We start from the raw sequence: 26138 nt of genomic DNA on the forward strand, positions 1-26138 counted from the left end.
TAGAGTTGATAGACTCTTATAAATGATATGATTTTTCAACTTTGAGAGTTCGAACTTAAATTTTGTCATGTTTGCTGTATTATATTTACTAGTACTTTGAACCTCATTGCAAAATTTGCAATTGTTTCATCGAGTTGAGGATTGAACATCTAATGTCCTTTCCATTAAATTCTGTAGATACCGTTGATCTGCATTGAGGTGAGTTAGTAAATAGACACAAAAATCAGGTGAGTGTTGTTAATGTCTCCGTGAACCTCCATGTTTCTGTTTGAAATGAATTAAAAAAGGTAACGATCCATGAAGAGATAGAGTGGCTGCATTAAAATTGCCAGCCAGAAAGGAATGCTAGTAGCTGAAGCATTTAAGGATATTAACCGAAGTATGTAGCCACAATTTCATAGTCAAGGGGTTTTTCACAGTGCCTTTCTTTTATATTATCAAGAAAGTTCTTGAAGTAGGAACATAAAGACAAATGTTGGTGATACATCGTCCTTATTAAATGCGAACTAATTTTTCTCCATCTACTTTACATCTAGACTCCAAAGTTAAGGCTCTTATTTGAGAATGGAAAAACTCTTATTTATTTGGTGTTTATAGATTTAAAAATATCTTCACGTTAATAACAAAGAGAAATGGAATGGTTTGGTTATGTCTAATGTTAGTACTATATAAACAACAGAGAACATGCACAAAGTTTAAGAGCCGAGTTAAGCAAAAGAACCTTGAAATGATGGTGACTTTAACATATTGCAGTGCCATCTTTATTCTGTTGTTTGCTTTTGCTTCAGCTTCTCCAACTGCAACCGAGACACATCCACGTCTCTTCAATAAGATCTACGCCTTTGGAGACTCGTTTACGGACACCGGCAATACAAGGTCTGTTTCAGGGCCAAGTGGATTTGGCCATGTATCGAATCCTCCTTATGGGAGTACCTTCTTTCACCACCCGACCAACCGATATTCAGATGGACGACTGGTGATTGACTTTGTAGCCCAATCACTGTCCTTACCTCTCTTGCCACCTTACAGATATTTGAAGGGAAATGACTCCTTTCATGGGGTGAACTTTGCTGTTGCAGGATCCACAGCTATAAACCATGAATTCTATGTCAGAAACAACCTTAGCATTGACATTACTCCTCAATCTATCCAAACTCAGCTCCTTTGGTTCAACAAGTTCTTGGAAACTCAAGGATGTAGAGGGGAAGAGACAAAGGCACAGTGCGAAGCTGCATTTGATGATGCCTTGCTTTGGGTTGGTGAAATTGGAGTCAATGATTATGCTTATAGTTTTGGATCTCCTATCTCTCCTGATACCATCCGAAAGCTTGGTGTCGCCAGCGTTACAGGAGTTTTACAGGTAAATCACTTGATTTCCATGGAGTTTTTTAGTAAAAGAAATATTTCATTGGTAAATGATAAATGATCAAACTAAACCTCTAATACTAAAAGTGATCAAAAGAGAGCATCAATTACGAACTAAAAAAGGAAATCTATAATGAACGAGAGGGTGCTTTGTTTTGTACCAAGAAAAAGTTGTAGACAAAACCAACTCCATAAAATTATAATGGCCTCCACTGAGTTGTTTGTTAAGCTGTAAAATACCAGATACTTACTTATGTTGAAGCTTAAAATGAGATGTTGAGAAAAGTATGAATCGACTTTCTTTTGACAACCCCATTCTTTGCTTTTTGATTTGCTTTTCCAGTCTTTGCTGAAGAAAGGTGCAAAGTATATGGTTGTGCAAGGTTTACCACCAAGTGGATGTCTGGCATTATCAATGTCTCTAGCTTCTGTGGATGACAGAGACGATATCGGCTGCGTGAGGAGCCTAAACAACCAAACCTATGTTCATAGTATGGCTCTCCAAGCTTCATTGCAATCTTTAAGAAGACAGTTTCCTGAAGCTGTCATCATATATGCTGATTACTGGAACGCATATCGAACAGTTATTAAGAATCCCAACAAATACGGTTTCAGTGAGCGCTTCAAAGCCTGCTGTGGTGTCGGTGAACCGTACAACTTTGAGTTATTTACTGTCTGTGGAATGTCTTCTGTCAGTTCCTGCAAAACCCCATCTGAGTACATTAACTGGGATGGAGTTCACCTCACTGAAGCTATGTATAAAGTAGTCCATGACATGTTAATTGAAGGTGGATTTACCCATCCTCCTTTCAGTAACTTATTGGACATGAAACGCCACTAGGGATAGGCTGTTGAGAGTGATTCAGTTTGATGGTTTTGTTTACTCTTATCCTTGAGATCTCTTGGAGTTAGCTATGAAACTAACGTGAGCGGTACTAGTTGTAACTACTGAAAATGAACCATATTGGAAATCAGATTACACCATAATGTTAATTTTTTCTGTGACTATCAATAGAATTTTCACATTCACATTGTTATAACATAAAATTCCTTCATTGAGTACAATATATGAGATACTAACTTAAATACAAAATATTTTTTTTTAAAAAAAAGGAACATTTTTTTTAATTTAAAAAGAGAAAAATCTGCCAAAGATGTTATATGAAAAATATTTGAGAAATCAGACATATAAAGCTCATATCTAGCCTCTCGTTTCAATGCTCCAACACTCAATCTTGTTTTACGATATAAGTAGGTAATATTTGACTGTATCCATCTTCATGTATTCTCTTTCGTCATAAAGAAAAAAAATAGTCACGGGACAACTTGTGATGGAGCAGCCAAATATTCTCTGTTTGTTCATGGCTTCTTTCAAATTTAGCAGCTATAAAATAAACTATACAACACGAAAAACTAAAAACAGTTGGTAAGAAGAGCTTAATAGTTAAAACTACTGTGTTTATTTAAGTCGATGGTAAAAGAAAACAACTAAATTGCCGGAAATTAATTAGAGAAAAGTAGATGGTTTGGGGGACCAACTACTCAACAGATAACCACCCAGAATAGTCATTCATTTAATGTTTGGGTCAGGTTAGAATCAACAGAGGAAAAAAAAATGTTCTGATTTTAACAAGTGCTTCTAGAAGAAAGTTCCTTCATCATTCCCACCATTGGACTTTTCCCCAAGAGAAGAGAGCAGGTAAACAGATGGTAGAACTTTGATTCAACTATTCTAGTGGCTTTTCTCTTTAATGTAATTATGAAATGGAAGAACAGAACTCAAAGCTTATGTACTGTTATATTATGTTAAAAGAGAACCTCATATACAAACTGCATTACTGCAAACGAACTCGTGCAACATTCCACATGACAAACAGAACGAGGGTCGATATCAGAAAAAAACCAACCCTCCATATTTGTGGATAATTAGCAAAGTCCTCCAATGTACATTATTCTAATCGTTTGGTTTGTTACAATAAGTGTTCATAGTCCATTAAGAATAGAACATCAGGAGTATCTTCAGGTAGGTTGTTTACAAAAAGGTAGAAGCGTAACATATCTTCTTTCATAATAGTACGGGGGTCAACCACGTCGTTACCACATGTGAGAACCCACAGATCCCCTGAGGCTACTCTCTTCAAACTTCCTCGGCAGAATGGGCAAGATTCTGACTTTGATTTCCTGTAATAGATGAGGGAAAGGAGCATTATAGTTTTTTTTTTTTTTTTCTAATAGTACATTCAGCCATTAAGAATCTACTGGGTCAAAGATATGGATATAAGAGTAAAGCTTTCAATAGTAATACCAATCGTGGTAGCAATTTGTGCACATGGCATGGCAACAATATGGCAAGACAATTTTGGTACGCGACTCGAAACAGATCCCACATTCATCTTCTCTTTCTATCTCCAAATCTAAAAATTCCCTCTTGTGTTCTAATCTTTTTGAGATCGCCATTCCCTTGTGGAGATCTTCAATGCTCTCTATCTGTGATGCATAATCACAAAGCCGTCGTAGGGATGGTAATATAACAGCTGCATTCATGTTAAAGAGTATTAATATCATTTTAAACGGTGAAGTAAGAAAGAACTGAAGTTCTTGTTGGTTTAGCCGTTCAATACAAAAGCACATTTTTAACCGTTCGCCACAACTCTTTTCCAGAAGAGAATTGTACATGAAGATGATTGTTTTCAACTGATGTATGAATCGTGGCAGAGAACGAAGACACATTTTAATCTTTTGCTTGACATATCACCACCTTCGGAAAACTTTAAAACAACAAAGATAAATAGAGGAGCAAGAGAGATAGATCGCATACAGTAGAATTCGCTTATAGTTGCTTTCCTTCCGTATGATGAGATATCTGGCCTTCCATGAAAGTCCACCTGTTGATTAACACGAATCATCAAACTTCAATTATTCGTCTCTCTTCTATTACCTTTTTTTCATTTTTCTTCTTAAATCACTGATTAACCTAAAATACTTGTTGGATTATGGCAAATTTAATTAAACCAAATACTCTAACACCCTGTTACTTGTGAGTTTGAAACTTATTGGAGGAGTAAATGTAAAAAGGGCTTAAGCAGGTGGATTATCGTAAATTTAATTTATATATCAAATACTTTTAGTATTTTTAGTCAATTTGCTCACCTTGTACAGAACTATGTGGAATAGGTTGAAGTAGCTCAAAGGTAGAAAGGAACAGAAGCAATCCACCCATTGAAGCAAGTAAAGAATAACTGGTGTCAAATGGTTACAAACTAATTTCATCTGGAAGGATGAACCATCCTTAACTCTTGGAAATGAAGCTGCACTGCATCATAATAATGATATTTCAATATAAAATAATTGCTTCATTCCCATATTTAAACTACCATTTTTAGTTGATAGAGCACAACATATCTTGAATTTACAAATAAACTCCAGAACTAATTATAATGACAGCAAATGCAACTATACTAGAACAATTGAGAAACTGAAGGGAGCAACTGTTGACTTTTGTCTTTGATCAACTTTTTTGTTATCGAGAACTCAACTACTTGCATTATGCTCATAGCCCATCTAACTAACTCCAGGGAGGCTTCACTTACTCCAAAGTCGTCTGTGGGGATCATAATTTATTGAGATTTTAAGATGGAAGTAACTGAAAATTTGAAGGGTACCCGCAAAAAGTTTTAAACGATTATTTTAGTCTTCTTTTTGAGCAATAACATTTCATACAGATACAAATAACTTTCTTTAAAGCATCATCAAAAGTATAGAGAATCTTAGCATCCTTTCTCCTCTTCAAAAGCACAAACCCACCAAGTATGGAACCAAAACCAGAACGCTATAAAGGCAAACCTTGGTAACTCTAACCAGTCGCATTTTCATTAACTTCAAAGGACATGAACAAACAATTCACACCAATAACTCAAAAAATAAATTTTCAACGTGTTAAATTTTGCAATGGGTTACAAAATCCCACAACAGAAGATGCTATAACCAAGTTTTAGAAAGAGCCCAAAAGACATGGCATCAACCAATCAACCATAAAGAACTCAGAATAGAAAAATGTATAAAAGAAAATTCAGATAAAGAGAAGCTCACAAAGCATTGGCATGGCGAATATCAGCTTCAAGAAACTCAAGGAAATCATTGTAAGAATGGCCAGAAGAAAGCCTCTGATAACAATCCAACATCCTCTCTGTTTGAAATTGTTGTTGTCAATGCAATGCCAAAGCGCCACACGGATGAATATGATCAAATAGAAGAAGAATTTGAATATTGTTTCTTTCTGTAACCCACAGTCCATAGAGAGGCCTTGTCTGGGAGAAATGGTCTATTATATAACTATAAGAGAACCAGACTGAGTCTTCTCTTCTGTCTTTCTTTGAAAAATCAAACCTCTAACTTACAGACTGTGAAGAAATGACTCTGTCTATCCAAGCCATCCAATACAAAAAACCCATTAGTCAATACTTTTGAAATTTTCAAAATTTCCTTGTTGGGTTGCTTCAGATATTGTGGTTGAGGGATTAAATGAGCACCTAACTTGTATAAGTTTCTTTCATTTCATAATAAAGAAAGGTTTTGTTTGTCCTTTCTGTAGACAAATCGGACAAATCACGGCCCCTTCGTTTGAAAACATTAGCCACTAGATCGTCTCGATTAATTGGCTTGTAACAAAGGGAAAGGGAAAAGTTTGAAATATAAGATCCTGCCATCTTCATCTTCAGTAATGATGGATTAACATTGAACGTTCACGGCTCCAACTTCAACAGAATGGACAACAGCAAAAGGGTGGAACACCAAAAATAAAAATACCTATATAACAATAATAAATAAATAAATTTTGTTTTTACTGTTTGTTGGTTTAGGTTGTTTGATCCAACGACTGAAGTTGTAAACTTTACAAGTTGCAAAATTCGCTGAAGGGTTCTAAAGATAAGAAGTTAATTAAGCATGAAATCTATGTAAACTTCTTTCATGAATTTACAACTCATACTACTTCAATCAAGTATTCTAATTTCGTTTGTGAGTTCTACAGGTAGATGGTGAGATTCAAATCTTTTAATATAAATAAATAGTATTTTAATGGATAAGTTATATTGGGTATTTTGAAATCAACCTATTTGTTGAATTTTGAAATGTAAGAATATCCTATAATAGTTTTAATCAAATGGCTATTTTGAAAAAAATTTCTTTTTCTTAACCCAGGAACGATAATGGTTTAAGTAGTGTTTAACATATTCTAACCCTAATGTGATTGCTATCCATTTCGACTATGTTTTTTAAAAATAATCAAACATCGATTTTGTTAAATTGTTGGTAAGGGAAGATGAAAATTATGTTAAAAAACCAATCATTTAACCATGAGTGAGAAGCTTCTAACATGATAATTGGTGGTGAAGCTCTCTCTATTCACATAAATATAAGGTTAGTTTTTATTGATTATTTAGAATTTGGTTATTCATTGAAAATCTAATAAAAAATAGTAATTTGTGGCAAAATTGCATAGTCTTCTTGATGAGATACACAGTGATCGACATGATCAACATCTATCTGTGCACTTTATTTTGTAAATAGTTTGGATTTTTTTTTTTTTTTTTTTTTTGCTTGCTATATTTACACATTTTTTCTAATAACAAATAAAATTAGAACACACATGAAAAGATGTAATATATCCACAATTTCAAGAAATGTGTATATCATCTTCGCAATAACACTGAAGATAGTGAACGATATCTCTACCTAACGTTGATTGCTTTGAGATGATCTCATTTGTTCATCCATTTTCATTGCTTTGAGATGATCTCATTCGTTCATCCATTTTCATTGATTCCATGGGTCCTATCCTACCATTCAACATTGTATTTATATGTTTCTTTTTTTAATTAATAGTTATAATTTAAATAGTTTATTGTGTGGTATTTAATTAATTATCGTAATTATACTATTCAATAAATTAAATATACGATAGTAAGTTAATTCTCTTTGATTACAAATAATTAAATATACCATTACAATCTTTTTTCTAAATTATGATATCGATTCCTAACTTTAAAATTTTAAAATAATGAGAGTTATCATATTTGCTACTTGAAATCTAAGACTGGAATTGAAATAAAATTAGGATTGAAGGGTTAATTTGATCTAAAAATTACAAAGATGGTAGCTTTTGAAGTAGTAAAGATATAGGATGATTCAAAAAGAAAAAAATACATTTGATACTTTGAGTTGAAGGTAACTTAATTGTATATATAAGTTTTTAAATATAGACAATTTACATTTTTCCTGATGCTTGAAAATATATATATATATATATATATATATATATATATATATATATATATATATATATATATATATATATATATATATATATATATATATATATATAATAATTGTCGTTATACTTTCTAATTTTTTTTGTTTTATTATACTTTTTAAATTACAAAATAGCAAATTTAAACGTTGACAACTTTCTAATAGTCTTAAGATATTGCTAATTGGTTCATATTTGTCATATTTCCATTATGAAAAAAAATGTCTCATGGACAATTTTTCACCGTAAAAAAGGACGTTTCAAAAATAAAAATAAAAATTATATAAGTGATTTTTTAAAAATAAAAAAATTGATAAAATATTTAAAAAGATAAAATTAATTAAACAAAATATTTTGTCATTGTATTCTTTTGACAATTTAGCATTAAATATAAATAATATAATAAAAAAGACAGTCGCAAATTTAGTAATTAAATTCAAAATAATTAACTATATAACAACTTTTTTAAAAATTGTAAATATAGTAAAATTTGTCAAAATCTATAAATGATATAGTCTATCACTAATAGACCATGTTATAAAAATTGATCTATTACCGATAGATCATACGAGTCTATCAGTGATATAAGTTTATCAGCGATATTTTTGCTATATTCATATTTTTATTTTAAATGTCGCTATATTATTAATTATTATGGGTGAAATTGTTATCCATTTCAATTACTAATAAAAAAAAAGCTAAATGGATTAACTGAAAGTTGGTAGGCCCAGAAAAATTGGGCTGGAGAGAAAGAAAGCCCAATATTTATCTTCGTCATGGAGTAAAACTTGGAGCTCGGCCGCTTGCCACTAACTCGCCGAGAAAAACCGGAGTTTCCTCTTGGCTCTGCGTATTCGAGAAAGGCGTTTCCATTTTCCAGACTTGTTTTAGAGCGAAAAACAGAGGCTCGTCACTCTGGGACTTCACCATTCTTCATTAAGAGTTAGCACCTTTTCTTAGCTTTCCCTTTTCTTTTTCCTTTATTTCGACTGTTATTGTTTCAAGTTCATTGTTTTCTTGAGAATTTCTTAGCGTCATTCATAGACTGAAACTTATTTGCATGACTCATTGGCTAAGTAGGAGTTTGAAATAAACAATGCTCGGTTTTGTTTTTTACGTGGGAATGAAGTGGGTTCTTGGGGGAAATAAGTGGGAAATTTTGACTGTGGATGCAAAGAAACTCTTCAATGAAAATGTCTTATTTGAACTTTTTGTTTTTCGCTCTTGTGGATTTTTCCTTTTTTTGGAACCCCATATCCGATTAACTGTTTGTGGACTTATCTAGCCATGATGTAATTTTTGTTTGGTGGAGAGGGAAAGAATTTTTGTTTTTCGCCTCTTCTAATATGAAAGATGTTGTGCATTGAAGGATCTCCCAAAAAGCTGGTCGAGGCTTCTCATGAAAGCCGTGGGAAGCTTTCTGTCTCCTGAACATCTGAATGAGAAGTGCATTGTAGTTAGTATATGAAGCTGAACTTGGTGAGCCCTTGGAATCTTACTGTTTTTCTATTTTGCTGCCTAATAATCTGGTTCTAATGTTTCTTTTTAGCTTTTATGATTAAGCTTTTTTCTGCTTTTTGTGGGGGAAAAGAGAGACAATGCAAATGATCAGGCTTTCTCTCAAAGAATATGTCTTTTATTTTTACTCATCCTTCATCTGCCGCGGTTTTAACTTCTCTTGTACTTATGTGGTGGATTTGGTGATGTGTAAATTGCTTTGAAAAGAGATAGACTAAGAAGCTCGAACACTTTAGTTTGACTAGTGTAAACACTCGAGCGCATATTGGACACATATCAAATACTTGTTCGTACAACAAATGTGTTAAGACATGTAAAGAATACTTTTTTAGTTGACTAAAAATACATATATGACAATAATAATAAATTTTGAGTGTACAATAAATAAAACTAAGATTCTTAAACATATGAATGCATCAATCCATGTACTTTTGAATTTTCTTTGGGTATAAACATGATCTATATGTTTTAAAATGTATATTTTGATAAACTTGTCCTTGTTATGTTATGCTCTAGATTTTTAGAAAAATGACGGGTCACCTTGTTGTGTATCTTATATCTGTATTTGAATGTGTGCTTCTTAGGGGATAGATTTAGATGATGTAATTTTCAAAATTTATCTAATGACTTCACAGAATGCATCTTTAAAATTAAGGAAGTATTTCACGAAATTAGAGCACCGTTTTTACCATCATTATTTGCTTGTCTAAAGTTTGATTTTCCACCTCTTTGTTTTGGGATAATTCCCTCTTGGGTTCTCTTTACTCTTCTTTATCTTAATCCTAACAATCATTCTCACGTTATTTGGTAGGTCTTTTCCATCTCTGTGTTTCAGTAGAAGGCAGAAAAAGATGAGCAGCAAGTTAAAAGCCTGTACAAAATGCACCCAAAGATGCTTACATCTTCATAGAAAGACAGGGAATTTATCATCCGTTACGTCATTCTTCAAAGTGATGTTTGGAGATCACTTTTCTGAAGTTTTGGTCCGAAAATATTTCCGAAATTGTCTTCAACTTTCTAAATTTTCCTATTTATGTGCATCTTTTCTAGCTACATTCCTCCTGTCTGTTTAATCCAAAATGGTAGCTTGCTAATTTCTTGTGGCATTTTCGATTCTTTTCAAATATATTTAAAGAACAGTGCCTTGTTTAAGGTGTTGAAGTTCTTGTAGCTACTGTATACTGAATGGCACCCCTGAGATCTTTTTTTTCGGCCAAGCGCTGCCCCTGTAACTTTTTCTGTGTATTGTTGAAATCGTTTATGAGTTTATTAAGTTCCCTTGAGTAGTACAAGCTCTCAATTCGTTCCACGCAGATATTTTTTTGCCACTGATGCTGTGGTCTATTATTTTATTCTTTGATGGTTACGTTCTCTTTTGCAGTACTTCCCGCCTCTGTTCGCTGCTACAGTGTCAAGGTTGGTTAATAAAAAGGTTGTTCTGGAGGATGCTCTTGGAGAACAATGGAACATTACAGTCTCTGATTGTGAAGGATCCCTTGCCTTTCAAGAAGGATGGAATGCTTTTTCATCAGAGCATGGTCTAGAAACTGGAGATTTTTTGATCTTCAATTACATTATGGACTTGCACTTCAATGTTAGTATCTACACTAAAACTGGTTGTGAAAAAATAGAGTTCCCTAAAAAGCGCAATATGAGGAAAAGAACTAGCACTGGTCCTTTACTTGAGACAACAAATGAAGGTTTGACAAATCCGCAAGCTTCATACCCCTCTGTGGGTTCTGAATCCAATATGGCATTATCTCAAGATAAACGTATCATGGCTGGTTCCCAAAACATGAATGTAAACTGGAACAAAAGGCAAAAATCCAGGAGGAATGATGAAGGGCGTGGACTTCTCTGTGAAACAGACGTCGTTGATGATTCATATTGTTTCATCAACCAAAACAAGGATGTAGGACTGGAGGATAACAGAAGCCCTTTACTTGACTTGTTTTTCATGGAAATGCAGATGGTCAATCCCTCCACCAAGAAGAATACCACAAAAATTGTTGCTGAGGATGAGTTAAATCCTAACTGTACTTCCTCTTCAGCGAATGCTGCAATCATTGTCCCCCTAGTTAACGATACTCTAGTAGATATAAAAGGAGAGAAGGAAGCATTGCCTTTGGATACATCTGCTAACAAGATGATTGATAAAATTCAGTGTTTTGAGCAGGCTAACATAAAGATGAGTGTCTCTGACACCGATCCTTGCCATGACAAGACTATTGAGGTTCCTTTTATTTCAGCTGCAAAATATTCTGATACAAATGTTGAGCGTTTTTGTGAAACACCATTAAAAATGGTAAAAGCCTGCCAGAATGTACCAGCAATATGCAATACACCATCAAGTGAGTACTGAAGTGATATGATACATTTCTGTTGTGATTTACATTTGAGATCCCTTTTATGAGACCATTTCTACAACTAACTGCGTGGTTAAATATTTCAGCAATTACAAGACATGATCTGGGGTCTAATGAGAAACGTACTTCTTCCACTGAACATTGCTGTAGTGTAAAACAGGAGTACGCTCCAAATTCCAAAGAAGTTAGAAAATGTCTGTGCGGTTTGTTCTATATTATGGTTGCTCTTTATGGCGTATAATTGTCAATTACACGTGTCTGTGTTTTTGCCCTCCTGAATCCGACAAATGTTGTAACTTGAGCTTATTGTGAATGTTGTATTCAAACAGGGGACGTGACAAATATCATTAAGAAGGAATCATTGGAAATTAAAACTGAAGTGAACAACTTTGGAGACTCCATTAAACAAATACGTAATTCAACTTAAATTATCACATCATTAGTTGCAGTTTGGTTCAGTATGTGTAATTGAGTTTGTTTTTGCTTACAGTGGAGCCAAAAGTCATTAAGGAGGAGTACATTGAGATGTCTAATCAAAGTGGTAGAGATAATGATGATGACAATAATTATGAAAATCCGATAGAAACTCCAGCCCATATCTCCTGTATAGTAGCTAAAGATACTCTATCTTTTCTGGTACGCTACTGCCAACTCTCTCTTTGTTAATTATATAAAATTTTATTCATATAGGTTTGTTAAAGGTCATATGGCATGTTTTTGTTTGATATTGATATTGATGAAGAACAACTTCATATTAGTTATTTATTTATTTTATTCTGGATAAGAAACAAATTTCATTGATGTATGAAATTTACAAAAGAAGGGCAATAAGCCTAAACAAAAGGAGTTACAAAAAGATTTCACCAATTGGTCAAAAGGAGAACAGAGAAGAATTATAGAACATTTGCACCAATTTCATAGGAGATTCATTACCATAACCATTTAGAATGCATATCGAAGTTTATTTCATTTGAGTGATAATCTCTTTACATATCTTCAATAAAAACATGTCTTTTGTTTAAAAAAAACATTTAGAATTTGTAAGTTATTCTTGGCGTTTAAATGTTTTTGTGAATTGACGTTGAACACTTTTATCTTCTATCTTCTGTTATATAACCAACAGCTATGTGGTTGAGATTTTGGGAATTATATATAATAGAGAAAGGGGAAGTCCAGTATTATCTTCTGTACTCGGTTTGAAGTGAGATAAACTGTGAATAATAGTGAGACCCGTTCTTCTGACAATCTTGAAAAGTGCATTCGTTTTCCTCATAAAATAACCTCCCTCGTCAGGAAGCGCATTAGATAGTTATCTAAACAGGTAGGTAAGCCCTTGAGCAGACCTCACGGTTGCCCCAAGACGAGTAAATGAAAGAGCTTAAGTGAGATCAACGCATGCTCATATGTAGACATATTATGTGATGACTGAGAGTACCAATCACATGAATGATGCATGGATTCATCTTCACATTTCGTCTTTTCTATGTGGTATGAGCTAACACCTAAATGACTCTTTACAATTTCTTACTTTATTCTCCTACCAATAAAGGAACTGCCGACAAGTTTGCACCTATCATATTCGAGAGGCCGAAGAAATCCAGAGAAGAAGAAGATAGTGCTTCTTCGGGATCCCAGAAAGAGACTGTGGCCAATTCTTTACCATGAAATGCCTAATGTTAAAGTTCTAACTAGTGGCTGGGAAGCCTTTCGCTCTGGAAATGAAATCCAATCTGGGGACGAGTGTTTGTTTCGCATTGAGGACGAGGTCGAGCGCATATTTGAAGTTAGTATTAGGAAATGTAAAAACTAGTTGTATCATATGATTCTAGTGCTTTTTCATTTTGATTTCCTGCTCATATCTCTTGTGGAAAAAAAGAAAAAGAAAAGGAAAAAAAAGGAGAGTATTAGTACTGAGACAATTTTGGAAAAATCATTTTGTTGATTACCATATTTGCTTGGCATTCTCTCCATAAGTAATTTTGTATGGAACTGGAATAGTTGTATTGTTTATTCAAATAACACAATAAATACAATGCAATGACCTTCCAAAATGGACGTTTTGTGGGCATTAAAATCTTCATTTCGTTTAACACTGCTTTACCAACATTTCTCAGTACTTTTATTTTCTAGTGACTGGTTTGTTCCACAAATATGATAACTTGTAGATTGATGTTGAGTTGCACAATCTAAACAATTTCGTATATTTAAATTCACTGAGTTAGTCGGACTTGACTAATATGTAATCGAGTTTTTTTTTTATTAAAAAGTCTAGAATTTGAAAATTTTTAGTGTATGCAACTTTAGAATTTGAAATTTGCAAGTGAAAAATTTTAGTGTATGCAACTTTAGAATTTGAAATTTGCAAGTGCTGAATTATTTTAGAATGCTTTGGAAAAATTTTAGTGTATGCAACTTTAGAATTTGAAATTTGCAAGTGCTGAATTATTTTAGAATGCTTTGGATTAGTCGTATTGGATTGGGTATATATATTTCATGTTATCTTATTATAAAATTTATAGCATAAAACGGGTTTCTAAATTTATTAATAATATCCAAACTCAAGTCAAACTACTTGTATTATTTATAAAATTTTATCAAAACAAGTAGAACACATGTTTAAATCAAAATTCAGTTTCTTAACTTACTACCAAACACCAAACAAATTTTGATCGTCACATGTGCTCGTGTGCGCTATAGAGAGTTATGGTGTGTAGCTGAGTAAGAGTTTGTAGAATGACTTTCCAAATACTTAACCTTATAAATATTTAGAAAGTCGTTCCATTTGGAGATCAATCTAGAACTCAAGATTTACAAAATAAAAACTATAACATTAAGAAAATAGCTCAAAATTTAAACACCAGCGAACATTTCACTTAATATAGTAAATTACAAGAGTGCTCAAAAGATGTATCTTTCAAAAGATGTATCTTTTAATTTCTGCTTGTTGCTCCTAATATTTCACATCGGAGAAGGGGATTTTGATCGTACCCTTCGACAAATCTGAAGTAAAAGCAATGTTTTTTGGCTTGAAAGTACTGTTTGCAGATTCTAGTGTTCGAGTGGCTTGGAGAGCCATTTCAGAATGGAGTTGGAGGCACGTCATAGCCATCTACAAACCAAATAAGCAATTGATGAAAATGGGCATAGTGAATTTGTAAAATGATGTCGTTGTGCAAATTAAATAGAGAACAAGAAATATGTAGGATGTAGAAAATGAAAGAGCTTGTAATGGAAGAGTGGAAGTAATTAGATATGGATCTTAGAACCTTGCATCCTCACTAGTACATGTTGAAAATCCAGTAAAAAAGAAAAATCCTGCAAAAGTGTCTTGTGTATGTATCTATCTATATGAAAAAGTGTTTTTGACAGTAAAATGCGAAACATTCTCACAAACAATGCTCTACCATTTTATTAAGAAATACTCGTTCTTTTTTTTAAAAAAATGCAATATCACTCTTGACCTTTCATAGATGTTTCAAAACTACCCTCCAAGTAGAACTCCATTAGAATTTTGGATGAACATTGGAGCAGCGTTGAGTCACAATTTTCATTTTAGGTTACCACCACACAATTTCAAGTCCCAATTTTTATTTAGCCTTCTAGCAGATTTCTACTCCAATGACATTTTGAAACGTTTATGAAAAGATCAAGGGTAGTACTGTAATTTTCATATAAATAGAATTAGTTTGACCTTTTACTTTTGCCAGCCTTGCTGGAGTCACTCGATAGACTTTCAAAAAGTACTTTCTAAATCAACAGATGGTACTACCAACGACTATAAAGCACATGAAAACTTAGTGTATGATCTTCTCAGTTTTAACCTTTAAAATAACTTACCATATAGCATTCTCTATCTGGGTCAGAGTCAGCTACATGAAGGGACCATGTGCGAACCCATTCAAGTCCATCAGATATTTCAACGTTTCCTTCGAGCAAGCTGGATACTATATAAGAGGGATGTATTGCTACCAGTATGCATGAAGCTGCAAATAAAACAGCTCGCCTGACATATGCTTCCTTGTGATGGCATACCTCACTGCATAAAATGGAAGTTTTGCAGTAAGGAAATCAATAACAAGCATGGAAGAATAAAAAGCATGGAAGATTGTTATACTTCTGTTAGGCCACCAATCATTTGGCAGTATAGTAGAAGAGAAAAAAAGGGGAGTGTACACGTTATAGGGAGTGTGGTTGTTAGAGCTGGGACCCACAGTTAGTTAGTTGGAGCGAAGTGATGTTTAAATAGTGAAAGGGAAGTCCCCGAGTGGGTATGAGAGATTTTAGGAGGCAGGGAGGGGGGTAACTTTTTCTTTGTTCTCCTTTACCAATTACTTTCTGTTTAGGGATTGCTAATATATCAATCCTGTGTACTTGTTCTGATATTTTCATTGAATAAGATTCATCTCCATTCCGGAGTTCTATCAACTTCCTTGAAAGCAAAAGCTTAAGTTGATTGGGTTAAGGTAAATCTAATGATATCAATACCTAACCTAATGTTGTAAACCATCTACCAATTCAACTAGTCGACTACACATTAGATAAATACCTGGATCTTAACATATCTAAAAGAGGAGGGGCAAGTGCCGATGCTTCAGGATGCATGGTTGCACATTTCATGCACACACCAAGCATATATATGAGTTTTCCTAAGACAATGAAATCCCTATTCAACAAGTCCACTCCATGTCTTTTCTTATCGAAACCTTGCATAGCTGGAAGCATAAAGGCAGCTGCATGCCCTGGGAACTTATTATGAGACAACTCCATTTCATTATCTTGCATTTTAGCTGATTTCAGGCTCCAGCGTCTTGTCTTTCCTCTTTTGACATGACCAGGTTTCAAGGGTAGTTCTCTCTCATAACTATTTGACCAGTTCGGTAAGGTTCCTGTTCCTGATATCTCTTTCCAGGAACCAGCTCCAGGAGGTCCTTCATTACTTGGCAAGAACCATGGTTGAGTCTCGGCAGTGGTAGCTATGAGAGTCCTTGATTGATGTTTTGTCTTCATAGTCTTCGCATTAGAAAGCTCCTGAGCTGCATCAGTCATGACATCAAGTATCATTATGCGCTGACTGGTATCCACATTAGGTGAATATAGTAGTTTATTGAGAATATTAAGAGATGCCACTGGACACATAACAATCAAGGCAACCAACGCCCTTTGCCTCTTGTCTTCAGTTGAATCTTCCTCTCCTTCAATAGCTATGTCAGAGCATCGAACTTGAACAAGAGTTCTTACAAGATCTGATGCTACATGTCTAAGTTCATCAGGTGATGCTCGTATGAGCTTTTCAGAAATATCAAGAGCTCTCTCTACCTGCAACAGAGATGGTCAATTAGATGTCAAGAAAAGAACTTTTATCATTTTATAAATATGACAAACCATAGGATCTCTCAAACAAAATACAGAACATTACAATCTCACAAACACAACACCTTAAGCTAATTTGACCAAAATAGGAAAGCATGATCTAACTCCTGGACATTAACCACCAAGAAACTTGAATGACTCACCCCTTCAACATCATCAGATTTACGGAGTGACCCAACTACATCGACCAACTGTGATAATTTTTTTTTAAGATCTGTGTCATCATCAGACAAATCATATGGCTGTAATGATGAGTCACTGGTGGAATCAGATATATCACTGTCATTATCCTCATTTTCATCCTCAGAAACAGATCCACAATTTAAGCTAGATGGATCAACAACCTCATCTGGATCAGCCAACTTAAACTCCCAAATTTTCTTATTTTTCCTTTGTATATTATCCCCAGTCTCCACTTTGGCAGCATGAGTAGCTTCCTTTTTCTGAACCAAAGTAGTAGAGCCTTTTATTTCGTTAGATTCAGTGTGTGCACCAATTGCACAATCTATAGTCCCTTTTCTATGAGTAGTTGACCCAAACTCCCAATCTATGGTGTCTCCCATGCAATTATCATCAAGATACAGAGGATTGTTGGGGTCAATAACTTTAGAGAACACGAGAGCAACATTGCTAGCCATTTTCCGAATCCACTGATTAGGATTCTCCAACCTACCTGAAAGTGAACAAAAATGTTATAAGAAAAATTACACTTGCAAAAAAGGAAATTTTATCAAAATTGGACTTACAAGTAACCCCTTGAAGAATTGAGTGCATAACGGTCTTAGTTTCATCAAGTTCCTCTTTAGACATTAACTCAAGAGAGAGACCAACCGCTGCAGATATATCTGATATGCCAGTTAATGCAAACAAATTTCAACAAGTGCAACAAAATACAAGACCCTTTGGTGAAGCAGGAATATAGTGACTAAACAAATCATTTATTATTCACTTTCATTTTCACTGTAATAATGAATCATTGGTATAGGGCCTAGAAAGAATGAAAATGCGGATACAAGCTTGCTGCTCAATCGTGGCTGATTGAACAAACTCCTTTTTGGACCACACTTCTACCAGACGCTGCACAGTCATTAAGAGGCTGCTATTATTATTGCCTTTCTTGAGACAATTGGCATCAGGCGGGCATTCTAGAATAGCAAACTGTAGAACCCAGCGCAGGCAATGAATGGGGAATACTTTCCAGACCAAAAATTTGTCAACGAAAATGGACCTACAAAAGTAGGTTAGAAATAATCAAAGGGCTCAGTTAGACCAAAATCAACCAGACCCCTCAAAGAACTGTTATGCTTTTAAGATGGAAAAAAATACATTTTTAAGCAGCCTTTGCTGGCTAGCTTAGTCAAATTTATAGTTGTTAGTTTGTTGCTTTTTCAAAGATTTGCAGTTAGGTCTTGCGTGTACATTTAATGACAGATTAGGACAAATCAATTCATTTAAATAAAGAGGTTAAGTTCAACCACCTGTTGCAAGAACTAGAAACCAATACACTCCTAGTTATACATATCAAGAATGATATTAATTGATAAATGAATCGGTAGACATAATTAACTTGTAAAAAGAATTGTCAAATACATGATCTGAAGACATATCTAATGTAATTCCTTTTTCCCCTTCTTTAGGTGAAGGAAGGTGGGGAAAACATGAATTGGATCTGTGGATCTAGATAACTGACCTTACTGACATTCGTAATCTTAGACTACGATGAAAAAGTAGCCAAAGCACCCAGTAGGCATCAACATCACTTTCACATGTAGCAGCTAGCTGATGTAAAAGCTGCTCAGAAAATCTTTCAACAGCATAATTATCTTTAATTGTTTCCATTATCTTCAACCAGAACTGGGAATTGGGGTTTGATTCAAATACATCAGCGACAGCTGAATGAATATTCAACATTACAACATCATGGACGTGCTTCACAATACGTGGAAGTAATTCATTTAGTAACAAGTCTGCCAAAACAGAAAAACCAAATAATTTGGTATGTATCCTGTGTGATGAAATAAACTTAACAGAGCATAAACGAATACCTGAAAGATGATTAAGTATACCGATTACACATACATAAACAGCATTGACAATCTAATTCCATTCCAATTTGATGATTTTTAGCTATATTTAGTTTTATCTAAAAGGAGATATACCGATAGACCTCCTATCATATACAAATATAGTAGGAGAGAAAAGAAGAATCAGAAGTAGCACGTGTATAGAATAGCACGTGAGAGTTAGTGGGGAAGGGATTAGAAGTTAGTATAAATAATTGAGTAGGAAGGGCGGGAAAGTTAGTTAGCATCTTGTGAGAGAAAGGAATTACTCTGCTCTACCTTAAGAGATAGGTTAGCAGTGGCATTAAGGTTGATCTTGTATTCAGGAACTCGTTCCTATTCTATTTATCAATAATATTCATATTTCACACCAATTGGATTTCCATCATATACAGATTAACATACGGATAATCCTAAAAATAATGGCTTTTGGCAGCCTTTTAATTATGTCATAACTCATAAGGGTTCACGCAAGGTGAGTATTTTATCAGTCATAAATGAAAATCATCCTATTGCTTGGATATCAGGGTTCGCACAAGGTTAGTAGCATCATCCTTTCATGTCATACTATACTATGACATGAAACGCTGCTTATCACTTGTATGAAATTCCTCCTGCATTTGTGAATAATGAAGAACGTGGCAACTATAAAAGAAGATATAAAGAGACGTGCAGAACACATCGCATTTCCTGCTTAGTTGATAGATTTATTATTGTCTCTAACAGTTGGATGGTGGCTTGATAAAGAAAGAGCCAAAGGACAGGCCCCTTATCACGGAATGTGGGATAGAAAAGCACCTCCTCCATCATCAAATAACACCCTTTGTTCTAGGCCAAGAAAATGAACATTAAGAGCTTCCAAGATAAATAAAGCTTTAGACATATTAGCCTCATTTCCTTCCTATGTATAATAGTCACCTTAAGTCTTAACTACTGGCACAAAGCTGATGTACATCAATCAAACTAACAAAAAACCACAAAGGATCAAAGAGCATTAAAGCGAGACAAATCAGCAACTTCATCTTCATTCTTATTGCTTATGCCTAGGAAATGGTTGATGGTTAAAAAAAATTAGAAAGAAAAAAGTCCATTTTCAACTTCATATAGAAAGAACTATAAAAAATAGGGACTTCCTAGCTGAAATCAAGAAGCATGAAGGCAACTTAGGCATTGGTAAGAATAAAAACTGGTGTGCCAATTGTCGAGGACATAAATAGTTGAACAGCTTTCAAACCAAGACTGACTCTTCATGAAATTATAAGTTTTTATAAAATAAGCATTAGGAGAAAAATGGAGGGAAAAAAAACCCCTACTACTACACATTAATCTTGCTGACCTGTAGATCCACGTCGACAAATGCGAGAAAATGTCTCCCCCACAAACATCATGGCGCCATCAAGTTCAATATTATTAGAAGCTTTTGCTTCTACTAGAGAAAGGAATTGATTGGTAATCTGCTTGAAGAACGAGCTAAAGTCTATTGTAAGGAAAAACAGAATCAATAACACTCACTGAGAAAAGAGTGCAATGGTGGAAAATTTTCACAACTCTATTCAGAGCAAAATGCATAATATATCAGGCAAGCCCATTAAATATTAAAATGTGTAAATATTTATCCTCATATGAAACTTGTTTAACACATACGAATTCCCTAAATATAAGCTCCACCTCCACACACCAGGAATTAGAGAGAAGGATACTGTGATGACAAGGAGTTGGGTGCTCTCGGTTGTGCTTTATCAGGAACTGATGTAACAATTTGTGCAACCTTAGAAATGACTGGTATGGTGCGTTCAGTCATAAAATTCTCAAATTTGCAGGATTCCCCAAATTCTTTTGCCATCTGAAGCACCCCATCCTTCTCAAGCAAGCAAAGTACAATCAATCTGTCTTAATAGAAATGAGAACAAGGTCAAGCATTAGCAGTGCAAGCCAAAGAAAACTCTCGTATTTTTTATAACAACCTGAACTCAGCACACAGTAAAAACCTAAAAAAAGACATTCAACCAAGGAGACGAAACTGAGCATTGGGAAGTACATAATCAAGGCTGCTAATGTTTTCAAGATTGGATGATGTGACTTGTTAATTCATTAAGCAATTGTTACCAAAACAAAAAAGGGAATATATCAATTTACACCATGAACTATAGAGGTTGTATCAATTTAGACCCTGAACTATGGATTTAAACCCTAAACTTTGAGAGTTGTAATAATTTAAACCCCGAACTTACATGATTGTAGCAATTTAAACCCTCCATTATGTTTTATTTGGATGCACATATGAAAATTGGGGGTTTAAATTGATATATTTATGTAAGTTCGGAGTTTAATTTGATACATTTGTGAAAGTTCAACATAATTAATTGGGGTTTAAAGTGAAATAATTATTAGTGCAAGGTTCAAATTGATACAAACACCATAGTGCATAGTTCAAATTGATACAACCCCCACAGTTCAGGGTGTAAATTGATATTTGCCCAACAAAAAATAATCAATTATCTTTGGATATGCTGTAAAAGGAGGGGCAAATAACAGCAACTTTCACAAAGACTGCATAAAATTAGTGGCCTGTCCCAACCTCTCAGTATTTGAGCGTATAGCTTTAGTATCAGCTCCATCACTTGCATTCGACTGCAGACAAGGGACAAGGTTCTGAACAACTTCAATGGCAGGTCCATCAACAAAGAAAGTGTCATATAAGTGCATCTTTGCCAAAAAAGGGAAACATGCCAACCAACTGGATGCAAGCTCTGCACAGATGGGCAACGCATAACAAATACAGCTGTTTATTTCATGGTCATTTTGGGCAATAGATCAACATGCTATTTCTAACCAGCCATTTCAGAACCTAAACCAAATAATTTAGGATTTAGAGGGTTAACTAGCAAATGAGTTTAGAGTATCTTTGTACAAATGAATTAATCAACAATTCCCTTCAAGTTTCAACTATGGTAAGAAACACTTTTCCACCACTCATAAGTAGGGTATGAAATTATTTGTTTTTTTTTTTTGTATAAGAAACAATTCCATTGATAGTATGAAATTACAAAACAAATGGTTGTCTCGAGGACAGATCACAAAAGGCTTTATCCATTTTGAAAGAAGGTTAGTACAGCGAGCATTTACAGCAAGTCAGCTAGGTACAAATTTATTTTGTTGATTTAATTTTCAATCGGACACATTTCTCAAATCATAGACAACATTAAACAGAAGAGAAACTTAAACATACAATAATGAGGACTCCTTTTGTAAACACAGCATTCTTTTCCTAATTTCAATTCGTTCAACAAATATGAAAGCATGAACCTAAAGCAGAGTGGGAATCTTGCCCATCTTCCCTTAAAAAGAAAAATAATTTTTTTTCCAGAAGATCGTGGATCATTCCACATCTCTTACATCTCATTCTTTGTGTCCATACTTGTCTATATTTTCATAGAAAAATAGTAACAGCGCATGAGTGCCTAATCCACACAGCTGAAACTTAGTAAAACTGTAATAGAACAGAAAAACTAATTATACATAATAGATGACTAAAAAGACTAAACATTACCAAGTAATAAAACCCGGGACAATGCTGAGAATGCAGCTCCATTATAGAATGCATTCCAACACTCCAGCCTCTCACTTTTGGATGGGTGCCTCGAACTGAGAATCTGTATGCACCACAAGCAGAAACCTTACTACCTGACGTATGGAAGATAGCGATTCCGAAAAGAAATGCTGGCTTGATTGTGAAGGATTCTATAAATTATATTAACCTGGTCCCTGTAGCTCTCACCAACACATGCTGCAATTTTTTAACGCATAAAACAAACAAATAACCAATAAATGGACTTCAAATGAGCTTTTAGTGCACAGTTTAGAAATTTTGCAGTGAAATTAAAAAATATGTTAGAATGCGAGAGACTCAATATGGAAAGATGAGCAATCCTAACAATTCAACTAGCCTTAATCTCAGACCCGTGGATAACCGTTTGATTTTTTTGTTTTTTTTTTAGTTTTTTAGAAATTAAGCTTATAAACACTATTTTCATCCATTACTTTCTTTTTTTTTTTATCCAAAGACTTGTTTTTTGAACTTGACTAGAAATTCAATGTTTCTTTTAACATTGGGGTGAAACAAACATAACCATTTAAAAAAAAAAAAAAAAAAAAACACTAACTATTGGGTTTTTGGTTTTTAGTTTTTGAAAAATAAGCCTACAAACACTTATTTCGCCCCTAAATTCCATACTAAGTTATATACTGCCTATCAATGTTTTAAAGCCAAGTTTTCAAAACTAAAGAAAGTAATTCTTAAAAGCTTGTTTTTGTTTTTGAAATTTGCCTAGCAATTAACTTCGCTCAACAAAGATGAAAACATTATAAGAAATTGACAGAAAATGGACTCAATTATCAAAGACAAAAAACGAAATGGTTATCAGCATGTTCATTGGAACTTAAATATTCATTGGATGAAAAAGTGAGGTAATAGCTAAACATAAAATGATTATCAAACAAGACGCACTAGATGATCTAGCAACAAACAGCAGCAGAGGAGGGAGGAGAGCAAGAAGACTTATTTGTAGCTCATAATTCACAAATATGAATGACATAAATTATTCTTAGCACATTTCCTAACTACCATAACCAATTCGTTCGTAAAAAAGTGCAGGCTAAAGAGTTGAGACTGACCGGCGATTACAGACGCATCTACAGGGAAGAGAAGAACAGCTAAGGAATGAAGGGCAGATATGACTTGGTCAACGTGCTTCGCATTATTTATCGTCGAGATAACCTCCGCCACCTTCTCGACGACCATTGCCTCAAGCTCCCTCTTCTTTCCGCTGTCCTCCATGGTTAAAGCTTCATCTTCTGCAATTTTGGTGCGAAACTCTTCTTCTCGAAGGAAAATAGCACGATAACTATGAAATTACCGATGTACCCCAATTGATAATGGGCTCCATCGATCGGCCCGTAACTGAGCCAGCTCAGGCCCATTAGTGAAAGGTCCAAAACTCAAAACCTACGTTTCACCAACGCGACTTAGGCCCGGCCACCGCTCCGAAGAGGAAGTGCAAGACGGACCACCGGTGAGTCGCCATGGCCGCCGCTGCAACTTCGTCTATCACGAATTTCTTCTCCTTCCTCTCCATCTCGAAATCATCACAAATACATCATAACTCCGTCTCTATAAACCTCCAGTCTCTTCCAAATTCTAAACTGACTCGGTTGTTTGCCTCCAGGGGCAATGTTGCATCTTCTTCCCAAGAACCTAAGGGTGTTCCCTTACGCATTTTAAATTATAATATTCTGATCACCGTGGGTGAGAACGAGTCTGAAGACCAGGTGGTGAATCGGTTTAGGAGACAGGTCTTGAGAGCAGGAATTTTGCAGGAGTGTAAGAGGAGAAGATTTTTCGAAAATAGCCAGGCGAAGAGAAAGAGGAAAGCTAGGGAAGCTGCTAAGAGGAATCGCAAGAGGTTAGTTGATCTCATTTCTAAATCAAAATCAGATGAGTTGTTCATGGCTGAATTTGGTTTCTGTGAGATTTTGTTGTTTTTGAATGGTCTGCTTTCTTTCATTTTCTTTGCAACCAAATAGTGTATTTCGATATCAACTTCTTAACTGTCTCCCTCTGTCAAATGCTGAATACAAATCTTGTGGTTCATTGATCCACGACCACCACTATTGTTCTTCTTGATTTCATTTTCCCCTCTTCCTTTTTAAATCTTCCTTAACATTTTCTAGAACTCAGAAGCCAGCTTCAGATTGATCAATATCAATTAACATTTTCTAGAACTCAGAAGCCAGCTTCAGATTGATCAATATCAATTCAAAGAATTAGTCTACTCAAAATTTCTTCCATTTTAGTGGGAGAGAGGGAAACAGGGGATAGTGAAGATTGTTCAATTGCAGGTTGAAGCTTGAGTAAAAGTTATCATAAAAAAGGGAAACTAGAGGTTGAAAATATCTGAAATTAGCTGTGAAGAAACAGCTATAACTGAAAGATGCTGCTTAGTTACAATACAAGGTGACCCATGATTAGCATTGAGGTTATTGGTAAAGAAGGTCACTTCTTGCGGGTTGTGTTGCTTGCTGCAAACATCCCAAATTGTTGTGACTTGATTGAATCTGTCTCAACTCTCCTTGGGTTCTGTGTTTTAAAAAAAATGAAGAATGGGAAAAATGTAGATTATCATTCAGCTCATTCTCATTGTAGATTCAGATTTTTGTGTTTCCATGTTTTAATGCAAGCAATGGTTTAAAGTATATGTGATTCTCCAACTGCAGAAGGTTTAGGAGGCCTCAATCAATAACTGGGGAGCAGCCAGACCAGAAAACCCCTGAGAGTAAGAACAGAGATGAGGAAGATGACAACTGGGACTTTTACCAAGTAGACCTTCCATACAGTCCATAAAGGTCACTCTGCCTTGAAAGAACGAAACCAATATTCGTAATGGATGAGAAGAATTATTAGATGATTAGTGTATTTTACTTAATATTATTTAGTTTAGTTGGTAATTTAGAATTAATTAGTTAATTGTCAAAGCTATAAATAGCTACTTTAGGTTGTAATATGAAGCTTTCTAAACACCATTTGGAAAATAGAATTGTTCTTAGAGAACTCTCTTTGAAATGAACTTCTTTTGTTTGGCTATGGACTTGGCATAATATCTCTACCTGTTGTATTAGCAATACGTTGAAGTTAATGGCAATGAAGATTTATTCTGCCTCAATCAAATGGATGTTTTTCAATAGTCTCTCCTCTAGTTTGAAATTGAACTGTTCTAGTTAGCAAGGCAGGAGATTTGTTCTGAAAATGCAACAAGCAAGATGATTTTGTAGATGAGCATCGATTGCAAAGCTTTGGTGTTTGCTGGAAAAGAAAAAGATATTACGCTGAAGCGAAATGTGTACACATATGTGTGTATTAAAGTTCTAGAAAATATTTCAAATCCTTTTTTAATGAAAATTGAAGAGCAGGGATTAAGGAGTAATTGAATAAATTGACTGAACAAATCGAAACAAGATGTTACTTAACCCAGTCTTTTAAAATAGGGTTTTATAACTCTTTTCAAACTTTCTAAATATTTATTTTAAGACGTTTTCAATTAACCAAAATATTAATAAAGACTAATGAAAGTAGATCATTTTGCGTTTACAATC

At 34.5% G+C, this 26138-nt stretch overlaps 5 protein-coding genes across 8 annotated transcripts; 3 read left to right on the plus strand and 2 right to left on the minus strand.

Annotated features, from left to right (window-relative positions):
* The first annotated feature begins 594 nt into the window (after positions 1-594).
* LOC101211626 (GDSL esterase/lipase At3g48460) lies at positions 595-2394 on the plus strand. Its single transcript, XM_004152461.3, has 2 exons — positions 595-1360; positions 1709-2394. Exons 1-2 carry the CDS (start codon positions 638-640, stop codon positions 2204-2206), a joined length of 1221 nt encoding a protein of 406 aa, XP_004152509.1. The 5' UTR covers positions 595-637; the 3' UTR covers positions 2207-2394.
* A 746-nt stretch (positions 2395-3140) lies between these two features.
* On the minus strand, positions 3141-5988 carry LOC101210315 (E3 ubiquitin-protein ligase AIRP2). Of its 2 annotated transcripts, none has more exons than XM_031881893.1 (5): positions 5455-5988; positions 4516-4673; positions 4184-4250; positions 3671-3899; positions 3141-3546 (listed from the first exon to the last, which is right to left on the minus strand). In XM_031881893.1, the coding sequence occupies exons 1-5, from the start codon at positions 5657-5659 to the stop codon at positions 3336-3338; spliced, it is 870 nt and encodes a 289-aa protein (XP_031737753.1). In that variant the 5' UTR covers positions 5660-5988; the 3' UTR covers positions 3141-3335. The 2 variants fall into 2 exon arrangements, with proteins under 2 accessions (XP_031737753.1, XP_011651953.1); XM_011653651.2 differs by having other exon boundaries at positions 4516-4678; positions 5455-5987.
* Positions 5989-8467: 2479 nt separating this feature from the next.
* LOC101210561 (B3 domain-containing protein Os01g0905400) lies at positions 8468-13630 on the plus strand. The gene is made up of 8 exons (XM_004152539.3): positions 8468-8614; positions 9042-9151; positions 10002-10173; positions 10572-11541; positions 11643-11750; positions 11886-11969; positions 12047-12192; positions 13106-13630. Exons 3-8 carry the CDS (start codon positions 10042-10044, stop codon positions 13364-13366), a joined length of 1701 nt encoding a protein of 566 aa, XP_004152587.1. The 5' UTR covers positions 8468-8614; positions 9042-9151; positions 10002-10041; the 3' UTR covers positions 13367-13630.
* A 660-nt stretch (positions 13631-14290) lies between these two features.
* On the minus strand, positions 14291-23864 carry LOC101210804 (telomere length regulation protein TEL2 homolog). Of its 3 annotated transcripts, none has more exons than XM_031885913.1 (13): positions 23664-23864; positions 22748-22754; positions 22540-22642; positions 21568-21739; positions 20690-20879; positions 20326-20459; positions 18617-18893; positions 17940-18154; positions 17673-17771; positions 17070-17599; positions 16103-16872; positions 15394-15592; positions 14291-14665 (listed from the first exon to the last, which is right to left on the minus strand). In XM_031885913.1, the coding sequence occupies exons 1-13, from the start codon at positions 23824-23826 to the stop codon at positions 14507-14509; spliced, it is 3018 nt and encodes a 1005-aa protein (XP_031741773.1). In that variant the 5' UTR covers positions 23827-23864; the 3' UTR covers positions 14291-14506. The 3 variants fall into 3 exon arrangements, with proteins under 3 accessions (XP_031741773.1, XP_011651961.1, XP_031741774.1); XM_011653659.2 differs by having other exon boundaries at positions 20690-20875; positions 22748-22776; XM_031885914.1 differs by lacking the exon at positions 22748-22754 and having other exon boundaries at positions 23664-23804.
* Positions 23865-23998: 134 nt separating this feature from the next.
* Positions 23999-25713, plus strand: LOC101211863 (30S ribosomal protein S21, chloroplastic). Its single transcript, XM_004152462.3, has 2 exons — positions 23999-24451; positions 25263-25713. The coding sequence occupies exons 1-2, from the start codon at positions 24072-24074 to the stop codon at positions 25387-25389; spliced, it is 507 nt and encodes a 168-aa protein (XP_004152510.2). The 5' UTR covers positions 23999-24071; the 3' UTR covers positions 25390-25713.
* The last annotated feature ends 425 nt before the right edge of the window (positions 25714-26138 follow it).

The sequence above is a fragment of the Cucumis sativus genome, chromosome 1, assembly GCF_000004075.3.
Source record: "Cucumis sativus cultivar 9930 chromosome 1, Cucumber_9930_V3, whole genome shotgun sequence".
In the NCBI taxonomy this organism is placed as follows: domain Eukaryota; kingdom Viridiplantae; phylum Streptophyta; class Magnoliopsida; order Cucurbitales; family Cucurbitaceae; genus Cucumis; species Cucumis sativus.

Excerpts from the sequence above, each read along its gene's own strand:
- LOC101211626 (XM_004152461.3), top strand. The coding sequence starts at position 638 with ATGGTTTGGTTATGTCTAATGTTAGTACTATATAAACAACAGAGAACA. Across the intron at positions 1,361-1,708 it reads GCGTTACAGGAGTTTTACAG|TCTTTGCTGAAGAAAGGTGC; the intron begins GTAAATCACTTG and ends TTGCTTTTCCAG.
- LOC101210315 (XM_031881893.1), bottom strand. The coding sequence starts at position 5,659 with ATGGACTGTGGGTTACAGAAAGAAACAATATTCAAATTCTTCTTCTAT. Across the intron at positions 4,674-5,454 it reads ATTCGCCATGCCAATGCTTT|CTTCATTTCCAAGAGTTAAG; the intron begins GTGAGCTTCTCT and ends GATGCAGTGCAG. Across the intron at positions 3,900-4,183 it reads AACTATAAGCGAATTCTACT|CTGTTATATTACCATCCCTA; the intron begins GTATGCGATCTA and ends ACATGAATGCAG.
- LOC101210561 (XM_004152539.3), top strand. The coding sequence starts at position 10,042 with ATGAGCAGCAAGTTAAAAGCCTGTACAAAATGCACCCAAAGATGCTTA. Across the intron at positions 11,970-12,046 it reads AGACTCCATTAAACAAATAC|TGGAGCCAAAAGTCATTAAG; the intron begins GTAATTCAACTT and ends TTTTGCTTACAG. Across the intron at positions 12,193-13,105 it reads AAGATACTCTATCTTTTCTG|GAACTGCCGACAAGTTTGCA; the intron begins GTACGCTACTGC and ends CTACCAATAAAG.
- LOC101210804 (XM_011653659.2), bottom strand. The coding sequence starts at position 23,826 with ATGGAGGACAGCGGAAAGAAGAGGGAGCTTGAGGCAATGGTCGTCGAG. Across the intron at positions 17,600-17,672 it reads AATTCTTCAAGGGGTTACTT|GTAGGTTGGAGAATCCTAAT; the intron begins GTAAGTCCAATT and ends GTTCACTTTCAG. Across the intron at positions 16,873-17,069 it reads AATCTGATGATGTTGAAGGG|GTAGAGAGAGCTCTTGATAT; the intron begins GTGAGTCATTCA and ends TCTCTGTTGCAG.
- LOC101211863 (XM_004152462.3), top strand. The coding sequence starts at position 24,072 with ATGGCCGCCGCTGCAACTTCGTCTATCACGAATTTCTTCTCCTTCCTC. Across the intron at positions 24,452-25,262 it reads GCTAAGAGGAATCGCAAGAG|AAGGTTTAGGAGGCCTCAAT; the intron begins GTTAGTTGATCT and ends CTCCAACTGCAG.